Source organism: Wyeomyia smithii, chromosome 2 (assembly GCF_029784165.1).
Source record: "Wyeomyia smithii strain HCP4-BCI-WySm-NY-G18 chromosome 2, ASM2978416v1, whole genome shotgun sequence".
Lineage (NCBI taxonomy): Eukaryota > Metazoa > Arthropoda > Insecta > Diptera > Culicidae > Wyeomyia > Wyeomyia smithii.
The window spans coordinates 183,132,040-183,144,563 of NC_073695.1; the positions used below are offsets into that span (position 1 = coordinate 183,132,040).

The 12,524-nt window shown below is 35.6% G+C and overlaps 1 protein-coding gene across 3 annotated transcripts; it reads left to right on the forward strand.

Moving 5' to 3' along the window:
* The first annotated feature begins 4,306 nt into the window (after positions 1 to 4,306).
* Positions 4,307 to 5,868, forward strand: LOC129725234 (borealin-like). 3 transcript variants are annotated; one of them, XM_055680792.1, is made up of 4 exons: positions 4,307 to 4,518; positions 4,583 to 4,756; positions 4,814 to 5,089; positions 5,161 to 5,868. In XM_055680792.1, exons 2-4 carry the CDS (start codon positions 4,654 to 4,656, stop codon positions 5,757 to 5,759), a joined length of 978 nt encoding a protein of 325 aa, XP_055536767.1. In that variant the 5' UTR covers positions 4,307 to 4,518; positions 4,583 to 4,653; the 3' UTR covers positions 5,760 to 5,868. The 3 variants fall into 3 exon arrangements, with proteins under 3 accessions (XP_055536767.1, XP_055536768.1, XP_055536766.1); XM_055680793.1 differs by having other exon boundaries at positions 4,599 to 4,756; XM_055680791.1 differs by having other exon boundaries at positions 4,645 to 4,756.
* The last annotated feature ends 6,656 nt before the right edge of the window (positions 5,869 to 12,524 follow it).

Sequence of the window (12,524 nt, forward strand, 5' to 3'; positions counted from 1 at the left end):
GTCTATGAAGATAAACCCTTCGGTTGTTGATCCATACCGTGAGATTTCAACATCGCTCAAAAATCCTTCTGTTGTATTTGATTTGACGATGAAACAAGAAATCCATGAAATTCCTGAACACCTTAAACCAACAGTTGTGCCATCAATATTTTCGGCAAAATTTGGCCACCTCCCAGAACAGAATTCCTTTTTCACGGGCGGATCTGTAATGGATGGACATTCCGGATATGGCATTTTCAACATGGATCATCACATATCCCGCAAACTGGCACAACCTTGCTCCATATACGTAGCGGAACTAGCTGCCATACACAATTCGCTGCGAATTATCGAGCTCAAGACACCAGGCAATTATTTCATCTTTTCGGACAGCCTCAGTTCTATCGAAGCTCTCCGATCGATCAAACCGGTCAAGCACCCGTCCTATTTCCTCCCGGAAATTAGACGTATATTAGAAGTGCTGGTTGATCGGTCTTTCATTATCTGCTTTGTGTGGGTCCCCTCCCATTGCTCAATCTCAGGCAATGAAGAAGCTGATTTACTAGCGAAAAGGGGTGCCATAGAAGGAGATATATTTGATAGACCGATCACCTACACCGAGTATTCTCACCTACCCCGACAACTGGCTCTGGCAAACTGGCAGGAAAAGTTGGATTCTGGCGATTTGGGGCGATGGATGCACTCCATCTCGCCCAAGGTGTCTACGAAATCATGGTTTAAAGGGTACGATTTAACTCGGGATTTTATACGAGTTATTTCACGCCTGATGTCAAACCATTACATTGCAAATACCCACCTCTATCGAAAAGGGATAGTCGATAGCAACCTTTGCGAATGTGGAGGGTACGAGGATATAGAACACGTAGTCTTCGTATGCCCTAAATACCACAGAGTAAGGAATAAACTTTTCGATTCCCTCCGGGAACGCAATGCACCATCTGCAATGCAAGTTCGGGATGCACTTGCCAGTCATGATATCAGTTTGCTCACCCATATTTACCAATTTATTAAAGATATAAATTATCGTATTTGAATCCTCTTCCCTTCTTCGCTTCTCTCTGTCCCCCCCTCTCTATGCAGATCTTTAAGGATAATACTAATCTTTATCTTTCTTTCTCCATCTTTCATCTTAGGTTATGATTTACAAGAGACAAGGACTCATCATCCCTCAATTTTATACTTATTCATATAGATAGATCGTTTTACATATAGATAGATATAGATAGATGTACATATTAGTTTTAGGTTGAATTAATTTTGTGTTTTTAATTTATATTTTAAAGAGAAAAGATGAGAGGGTTTTTATGCCTGTTTGAGGAGGAGCAGTCGGGATACAAGCTCTACTCAAGCTGGCTTTTCCCTACTCCAAAAAGACATTCGGCCCCATTATGCTTCGCGGTTGGGCCTAAATAAATATTAGAGTTACAAAAAAAAAAATTTTGTATTGTATTGTATTGAAGCGATCGTGACTGTAATTATATCTGCTGAAAGAGTGCTATTTTCTGAGCTGCTCGAAAAATGTTAATCGTTTTTCTTCGATTACTAAATGAAGAATAAAAACTGCTCGAAATGCCTTGAATGGCAGCTCTCCCATATACTGTACATGGGCGAAATGTCGTTTAAGACGTTTTAAGTTTACTGAACTCGGAAATTCGCTGTTTCACAGATTTTTACGGCAAACAAAGTTAATTCCGGTAAACACATTCGGTTTCCGATTTCTCAGTATTTTTTTTACGAAACAACGGTAAACGAAAATGTTTTTAAGTAGTTCGATATTTTACTTTACCGAGAAAACATTATGCAGTTAAGTGTGTAAGTGTGTAGCTCAATAAGCGTCGCATGAAAAAGATATTTTACTTTTTGGAAAAGTGTTTTTTTTTAAATTTATATTTTTGTATAACATATCCCTTGGGGCAAGACAATATTGACACAGACTAACAGACGTAACACTGGAACCTACACACTAAGATTTTATTGCCGAGAACTCAACAGCTGATAACTTCAGCGAACTGTTTTACAAATTTTCGGTAGAATTTTCATAAACTTCGGCAGACGAGATGTCATTACATGCTGGTTCACGGTAAATCAATATATTTGCTGAATGTTCGTCGAAATATATTGCTTTGTTTAAAAGTTCGCCGAGCTCGATCAGCTGTCGGGAAGTTTACCGAGATGAATTTAGTGTGTAGCTTTATCGCCACAAAAAACGTTCATTTCGAATTTTCAATCGAATAACAGTCATCGCGCGAAAACGTCGTCTGGGGCGCTGTCATGCAATCTCATACATATTTTGTAGTTCCCCATTTGACACATGCAGTAACGCTGGCGCTGATGTTGAAATACATGACGCAGCGCAAACACGACAGCAGATGGTGCTAGTGTTACTAACGTAAAGTACTGGAATCATCCAAACGATGATTTTATTGAAAATTTGTTCGACGTGTTATGTCTGTTAGTCTGTGCTATTGATATATTGCGAAATATTCCCAATATTCAATATTACAAAGCATTTATCGTTGCATTTTTTGGCACTCCTTTCTTTATATCTTAGCTCATTGACATTAACTTATCGTTGGAGGGTTGTCAATTGACAGATAAACGATAAATATCAAAATATATCTACCAATATCGAGTAATATTATCGAAATATTTTACGTGAAAATAAAGCTGTCTAGCCCTTAGACATATCCCTTTATTCCCCCGGCCCCTGACTAGCACTAGACTGAATTCGACCCTTCTACACATATCCAGCGTTCCACGACCGGTAATGGTGGACAGTGCACGCAGCCCATTTTAACGTTTTCTGTAGGTCAAGGAATTTTCAATCGTAGTAACGGAGTATAAAATATAACAAAGTCGTAACGTTGCATGGCAACTTTCACAAAAAATGAGCGTTTTGTTATTCAAATTGCATCGCAGCGCATGTGCGGATCAAAATAAACAAAACTTTTTCTTAAAGTTGCTATGCTACATTGCAATTTTTTTTATGTTTTTCACTCAGTTGCCTCGATTGAAAACTACCCGACCTACAAAAAACGTCAAACTAAGCTGCGTGCACTCTCCGCCATTACCGCTTGTGGAATGCTGGATATTCGAAACATCTGTTGATCATATATCAGCATAAGTTCGATTCAGTAGAAGAGAAATGAAAATAAAATCACCTTCTTCTGGGAAGTTCTTGTCGATATATCAGCAATCTCCTATTAGATTAATGTGATTTCAGCATATAAAATAGAGTCTATAACGAGATGCCATTTTGAAAACATAGGCCATTCATACATTCTTCGCTATATAGTATCTATAATCTTCGAGATAATGGATTTATCTAATTAGGCACATTGAATTGTTATTAATCAGTGTTTTTGTGGAATGCTGTATATTCGAAACATCTGTTGATCATATATCAGCATAAGTTCGATTCAGTAGAAGAGAAATGAAAATAAAATCACCTACTTCTGGGAAGTTCTTGTCGATATATCAGCAATCTCCTATTAGATTAATGTGATTTCAGCATATAAAATAGAGTCTATAACGAGATGCCATTTTGAAAACATAGGCCATTCATACATTTTTCGCTATATAGTATCTATAATCTTCGAGATAATGGATTTATCTAATTAGGCACATTGAATTGTTATTAATCAGTGTTTTTGTATATAAGATCTAACTGCAATAACGGTCATTCTTCCTTTTTTCCAGAAACTAATGGACCTTTGTGAAATAGTTTTGTGTAAAGCATGTTATTTGATTTACCTGCTCTTGTTTCACAATGTTTGATGAGCGATTTCCTATACGGATATACGGATACGGATCAAAAAATTGAACAAAGAAATTGAAACAGAATATTGTGTTTTAACACATTAAAATCAATTCGAATGTTTCCTCTAGGGGTAAGACACTATTAATATATTGCGAAATATTCCCAATATTTAATATTAAAAAGTATTTACGGTTCCATTTTCGGGCACCCCTCTATCTATATCATAGCCCATTGCCGTGACATTAAGCGTTACATTATCGTTGGAGGATGTCAATTGACAGATAAACGATAAAAATCGAAATATACCAACCAATATCCTGTAATATTAGCAAAATATTTTTCATGAAAATAAAGGTGTCTAGCCCCTAGTGTTTCCTTGTATTTTCGTTTGTGACCAATCTTATCTTAATCTAATGAAATGGTGTCATGGTGCCGGAGAAAAACTGTTGCACAACGCCACAAGTAACCTTGTTCTTTTTTACTTTGATTTCATGATAAAAATGTTAAAAATGGCATCCCTGCTGGAACAGGTAAAAGCGGAAAAAGAGAAGTGAAAAATTAGAAAAAAGAACTGAAACGTAAAGACAAGACAGCTGTTGTAGCAGCTTCTGCTGGTTTCGAATCCGATTGTGTAATTTCAATTTTGAAGCATTGTTTGAACGTTATGAGTGGCACTAACATGTTATAAGATACTCTCTGTGATTTATCAATATCCTTGTGAGAATTAAGACTGATTATTCAAAAGATTTGCCTAGGTGGTATGTTTCATATTTATCAGATTATTTTCAAACGGTTAAGTTATTCCAACGTCTTTTATATTAGTGATTTCATTGTATAGCGAGTGCCTTTTGTGATTGATTTTTGCGCTCGCTCTATTGTTAAAGCACACGAAAATGGTACGAACAAAACCGTCTCGCATCGGGAACACTAAACGAAATAGAACCAGTTTCCAGGAAGAGAAACTGAGTGCCAAACTAAAAGAATTCGATATTTTAGGTAAAGTTAGATTCAATTCGATTGAACACCTCCATAATCCGCAGGAATATTTTACAGCTGATTGTGAATTAGCCTCACTTGAGTCCAAGTTTACCGACGAGATAGAAGAACTGTTCAGAATGATTAAAACAATCAAGAATCGAATGCCGAAACATGCCCTTCAGATGCGAATGGGAGATTTAAGACTGCTAGGAGTTAAGTCCTTTGCTGACCTGGAGAATTTGGCTATGGAACCATGTGAATCGATGAGCGTTTTGGATCCGGACGATTTTTCAAGAATTTCAGACAAAACATCCAAAGACAAGCCTGTCAAACATTCTAAGTCAGATGATGGTAAGTTTTGACCAATCCTGTTTGGGTGTCTATTCGAACTTAGGTCACTTTTCTTTTTCAATTGTATAAAGGTTATCAAACTGAGGACAGTGCGATAAGCAGCATTCCTTCAAGTTTCACCACAAACCGTATGTGTGGTCCGTTGTCGTCTGCAATTAAAAATCGGCGTCGTAGCAAATCTGTTTCAAGCCACGCAACACCGTCTAAGGGACACTCTTCGCTTTTAATCGGAATCAAATCAAAGAAAACTTTCGGTGGTAGTCAAACATTTTTTGCCAATGACTCACGCCTTTCGCGGCAAAAATTCCGTACACCGGGGGCTAACAATCGGTTACAAACTGTCAGCACTGATCGTGGAATGAGTTTAATTACACCAAAAGTACAGCCGAATACTCCTTTAGCTATAATGCGGCATGCTCGCATTGGGGAGAGCATCTATTCGGTCACTGGTAGTCCAGTCATAACCACCGCCACGATGGAGCAGATGGCAAATGTTAACATTCCAGTTGCTAATGGTATCCTGTCGATTCGGCCAACTGAAATGGATACTTTTGATCCGGGATTGGTGCAGAAGATAGATTCCGACACGTTGGAGCACCTGAAGAAGCTGCAGATGAATCTAAACAAAATTATGCAAATAGCAGAAGAACATAATTTTCAGCAATCGTGAAGTGATCCATTATTTTTTATTTTGCCTGTAATTTTGTGTACCTATGTGTTCAAGTATTATTTCCGTTTTTTTTTCATCAATTCGGCAATAAATTTCTCATTGAGTAATAGTTGTTCGTTTTTCATTCCTCACGTTTCACTGTTTGGCTCGGAGTTGAAGTTTGAAACTATATTTAATTTTGAATTAGCCCAATTTATTGCGAAATATTAAACATACTTTTTATCTTATTTTTTTACTGTCTTAACTAACTATTCGGAACTGTCATCTTCCACACTGCCCAAATTCTGTCAAGCATGCAGTTAATGTGATGATATTTTTTTTATAAGATGTAAGCATTTTATTTTAAAACTTCAGAAGAATGAATTCCTATTTTCTCCTCTTTCCCCTTATCGTTTACTTTTCGCACTGATGATGGCACTTCTGGCTGCATGAGTGAATCCCCGTGAACTCTGATGGGGTCCATCCCTCTATCCATTTGGTACAAAGTACTTCGAGCAGATCGCTTCTGATTTTGTTGGATTAGCAAGTGCTTCAAAGTCCGATTGAGCGTTTCCAGCTCGACTCACATTATTCATTGGGAAAAACATAGAAAGCTTTATGAGTAACGGACAAATGTGAATGCAAGTGAAATAACACAATATCATGGAATAATTTAGAATGCTCGCTTCACAACAGCTACAGGGAAAGAAAGCTCCATTTTACTTTACATATGCCTAAAGATATTTTTAAACATTTTTATTAATCGAGAAAATTATTTAATGATTAATTCAAATTTTTCATTCTTAGTTTTTATTTATTTACTTTGAAAATGTTTCCTAGTGGAGTAAAATACCTCATGTAGAGTAGAAATGTTATGGGTACACGAATAAAACAAAAAAAAAAAAAAATGATTCAAGCAAATCGGTGTCATTCTTTGAGAAACGCAAAACGGCTGTCCACCAATAGGAATAAAGCACCATCATTTAGATTTTCCCCTCTCCAGGGGCTGTGTAGGGGAAACGATTTCATTCACATCGGCTTCTATAAAAGAACGCGCGTTACCTGTGCGAGTTGATTCGTAAATTGGATGCAGTACAGTACACATCGCGGAAGCAACATATAGCGGAGAATTTCCTGCAGCAGTCAACAGTTAGCAACTGGAAGCTAACACTCACCTGAGGACAAGCCCTTCGTAGGCAACTGGTCCTTCACAAGCAAGCATCAAGCCCACGAGAGCCTACTAGCCCTTCGTAGGCAACTGGTTTCTCACAGGCAAGCACCAAGCTCACGACAATCTACTAGCCCTTCGTAGGCAATCAAAGATTTCGTGGGCAAGCTTCAGCAGTATCATCATCGTCAAATAATAATTGCGTTGCAGGATGATGCCTGTTCACGACACCTCAGGCCGTATATTTTTTGTTGTTGATGATACACTAAAGTCGCTTTTTACACGGGGGATACATGCCGCGTAAAAAATCGCGTGAAAAAAACCGCGTAAATTCCGGAATCCGCGTAAAAAAAGCTGCGTAAGAAGAAACCCGCGTGAAAAAAAACGCGTAAAAAGCGACCTTAGTGTATTTGGTAATAATTTGGACATATGTATATTAACCCGTAAAGACCCGGGACGGAGCTTTATTTTTAAAATGCTCCTTCTCAGCACTGGAACGGCAGATATGGGAAAACTTGGAATTTCGTTCAAGGAGAATAGTAGCTCTATGTTTTGGTAAAGGTGTCCCCCCTCTGGAACCCTCCCCGTTGTCGTGAGATGTAAATATGTCTGTTTTTTTTTTTTAACAGATTGAGCAAACACCCTATGCCCTAGAAAGTTGGATGCATTCAACTAACACCAATCACTCTTGCTTTATTATTGGAGATGTAAATATTCCTATAAACTTATCCAGCATTAACGTTGTTGAGAAATATAGAAGTCTTTTAGAATCATATGGTTTTATGTTCACAAATACGTTCATTACTAGACCGTTGACTGGGAATTTATTAGATCACGTTGTTTGCAGAACAGATGATGTAATGTTACTTAGAAATGATACAGTTCATTCAACCGTTAGTGATCACTTACCAATAATTTCATCTTTTAAATTAAGCTCACCTAACGGACCGCTGGTTGTTAAAAAAACAGTTAATCAACCATCACAGATTAGAACTTCAGTTTAGAAATTTCATGAACAATTTCATTCCAGCACAGAATCCAAACGTGACATTAACTGGTATAGTGAACACCTATAATGAAATGATCAGTCAATGCTCGAAGACTGTTTCCAAAGCAATACCTATGAAAAACTCACTTTGCCCTTGGATGTCCTATGAATTTTGGGTTTGGATTGGGATAAAAAACAACTATCTTAAAAAGGTTAAACATAACCCATCGGATGCTCATTTGAAAGCTATGTTGGATCACATCAGTAAAAAAGTAGATAAATCTAAACGACAATCAAAAAGGCGTTATTATGAGTCTTTGCTTAACACAACATGTCACTTTAAATGTGGAAGAACTTAAATCAAATACTCGGTCGCAAAAAAAAACAAAAAAACAAGTCACTTTAAGCTGCAATAACAAAAAAACCGCAACAAATAGGGAATCTTGTAATGTCTTTAATGACAATTTTATAACAGTTGGAAAGCAGTTAGCGAGTGCCGTTCCAAAACTACCCGATGTTAATCCATGTGCCAACATACAACGCGTTAGAAATACTATTTTCCTACGACCATCTACTAGTAACGAAGTTATGTTATTGATAAAAGATTTAAATGTTAATAAAAGTAGTGGTCCAGACAACATGCCTGTGTCAATCTTAAAGAAAAACTCTCAGGCTTTTTCAATGATTTTGTCACATGTATTCAATCAGATTATATCAACTGGTGATTATCCAGAGTGTTTAAAGTTTCTAAGGTTATACCAATTTTCAAGACGGGAGATGCCAGCATAGCTTCAAATTATCGACCTATATCAACATTATCCGTTTTTAATAAAATCTTTGAAAAATTACTTGCAAATCGTTTATCTATCTTCTTTGAAAAACATGGAGTTTTATACTCGCTACAATACGGGTTCAGAAAGGGATGTAGCACAACAACAGCAATTGTCGAATTAGTCGACTATGCAACAAAAGAAATTGAAAAGAAGAATTTTGTAGGAGGCTTATTCATTGATTTGAAAAAAGCATTCGACACTCTTGATCACCGGATACTGTTAAATAAATTAGAGCACTATGGTGTACGAGGAATGGCTAACCAATTGATTGGAAGCTATTTGTCGAATAGAACACAGTTTGTTGAAATTGATGGTGAACATAGTTCTACGCGATTGATCGATATAGGAGTCCCCCAAGGTAGCAACACAGGGCCGCTTTTATTTCTAATATACGTTAATGATATTGGGAAACTTAATCTAAAAGGAATACCCCGACTTTTTGCGGACGACACAGCCTTATTCTATCCACAAAAAAGTTCACAGGCAATAATATCTTGCATAGAACAAGATCTTAAAATCCTGTCCGAATATTTTCAAATTAATTTGCCGTCCTTAAATTTACAGAAGACTAAATATATGATTTTCCATTCTATTAAAAAACAACCTATCATCGTAAACAATCCCGATATGCTCCATCATTCAATCGAAAAAGTGAATGAATTCAAATATTTAGGAATAGTGTTAGACTCTACTTTATCCTGGAGTAATCATATAACCTTTATCGAAAGAAAGGTTTCTGCACTTTGTGGTATGCTTAAAAGAGTCAGTACATTTGTGTCACAAAAAGCTTCAATATCATTCTACTACGCATGTATACACTCAACTTTTCAATACATGAATATTGTTTGGGGAAATGCTGGGAAATCTAAACTTCAAAAACTTCAGGTCCTTCAAAATCGTTGCTTAAAATTGATCTACAAACTGCCATATTTGCATCCTACCATTGATATTTACTTGAATAGTTCACACTGTATACTACCAATTCGAGCTTCAAACGTGTATGTTCATGCATGACATAAAACACAATAGGTCTAGGCATAATAATTTAATTTTTACAGTCCAAAATCATCCTCACAATACAAGGCAAGCTCATCACCTTCTTAGTGCCAGAGCAAATACAACCCTTGGACAAAAACGCATAACATTTAAAGGTCCTCAAATATACAACTTGCTTCCAAATGAATTAAAATCCCTTAATAACAAAAACATCTTCAAGGCTAGATTGAAAAAATATCTTAAAATCAAATCACGGGAGCTACTGTAATGATATTCAATAATAATTACTAAAATTGTCGTTATAATATGTATAATTTAATTATCGTTATATAATTCATTTTAGTTAATTTTATAGTTTAAGGTTTCAAGAATTGTTAGGGTTCTTGATTTAATTTAACTATATCTAATGTTTACCATCTATCGTTTTTTTTTATTATTTAATTTTTTTGTCGGTGTCCACTACCAGGAGGCTCCAAGTGCTAGCCTTCTGGTGTGAAGGTATCGGTAATGGGCATTTGGAAAATAAAAAAAAATGAAAAAAGTTAGATAGAATAAAATATGAATATCAATATAAATAAATATAAATGAGTAAAATAGTGAGTCCCTTAAAAGGAAATTGATTTCCACTGGGACGTCACATCAGCAGAGCCTAACCCTGGCCCGGGGTAGGTAAATATTCTTTGCAATTCCTGCAAAGAAGTGCAAGAACTCTATGTCAAAATAAAAAAAAACACTGGGAATTTTTATACGTATCAATTGCGCCTGTTGTACAGATACATGTGTGAAAAAAAATCGAAGACGCGAAACGAAATAAACAAACCTCAGTAATCGTAAGTGAAAATTCTTCACCACGTTTTTTTTAAATTATCGAAAGCGATAGAGAATCAGTCTGGACTACTGATTGATTATCACTCGAACGATTTTTTCCAGCCTTGTGTAAGAGTGAATTTTGGAGTTTCTAAATTATTTCAGTATAAAATCACAAAACTACGTATTTTTATGAAAATTCGAAAAACATTACTGTTTTTCAAATTCTAAGCTCGAAATTTTTGAAATAAGGTCACCTTAATCCATACGCGATGAAATATATATCTTAACATGCAAGCATTTTGAGAAAAACGAGAATTTTCATGGAAACCTGATTTTCTTAGTCTCCCACGGTTGGTTTCAACTTAGCTCTTTAATTTTCAAGCTATATATTCTTCTGAAACCAAAGATGGTGAAAGATTAATTCCAGCATGCACAGCTTTAGAGAAAAACTAGTTTGAATTCAATAAAGTACGATTTCTTATGAAATATGAATTTGAACTCGTTTTTCTCAAAATGTTTGCAAGTTAAAATAAATATTTCATCGCGTATGGAATAAGGAGACTTTATTTTAAAAATGTAGAGCTTGAAATTTTAAAAACATGTTATTTGAATTTTTATGAAAATACGTAGTTTTGTGATTTTGTACTGAAATAATTTAGAAACTCCAAAATTAATTCTTACATACCATATTTCATCCATCTGACATGATTTGATACATGGGGAAATTGAAAATTCCCAGTGTTTGCTCAATCTAATAAAAAATAGAAAAAAACACAAACATGTTTGCGTCCCACGAAAATTGGGAGGGTTTCAGAGGGGTGGCACCTTTACAAAAACTTAGAGCTACTATTCTGTCGTTCCAAGCATAGTTGTCCCATGTTCTACACAAATCTTATGCACGCTGGGACAATTATGCTTGGAACGCACAGTGGAACACTTAGAACATCAAACCTGATCATAATTATTTAAAAAAAATTTTTGCACTGAAAATGTATCATATTGTGATAATAAAAACAAATGATTGGATTTCGATAATTTTTTACATGGAGTAACCCACCTTAAAGTGATGGATGAAATTTCTTATAATGAAATTTAAATTCAGTCATAGTCGGGTAAAAATTCATCCAAATACTTGAATTTATCATGAAATGACTTTTCAGTACACATTTCAGTCGTTTGACAAAGTTTCATTTGGGTAACCAAGGCTACAACTATCCAAGAAGCGAAAAAATAATAATTTCTTGATAATTTTCACATAGCGATAAAACACGAGACCGGAAGCATCCGGAAGGTTTTTCTTCACCATCATTACCAAAAATATTAGCACTTTCACGTAACATAAGTCGTTCAACCGGATTTTGCCGGAAACATAATTTATCCCATTTTGAGTTCACTTATAAAAACAAATATTTTGGGTTTTATTATATTGATTTTGACAAACACCTGGGTATTTGGAGAGACTAGCATACATGCTAAGGTCACATTTCTGTTCGATTAACATTGTTTAACAATCTCCATCGTTGTTTTATTTAAAAATCACTTGTTTATCTTCGGAACGTTATATTTTAGCTCACGGTTTCAAAGCGTCATTATCATGCACAAAAAACTGTTGAATTGCGGTCGGTTCAAACCTCTCGTTAAGACCGTAAACATAACTTTTGGATGTTGATGAGCTGTCAAGTGATCAAGCATACATCACACTTCAAAATGAAACACTACAATACAAAGTTCATTTACTTTGAATTTTTCACTTATGATCAGGTTTTTAACGCATTTACTCCTATGTGGAACGGTAGTATTCCCCTTGAATAAAATTCCAAGTTTTCCCAAATGGGCCGTTCTAGTGCTGAGAACGAGCATTTAAAAAAAAATCCGTCGCGGGTCTTTACGGTTTGGGAAACTCCAAAATAATATTCTAACGTTTTAATGTATTATATAAACCTAATGTTTTATTTTAAAGGAATATTTTTCTATTTATATGTATGAAAAAA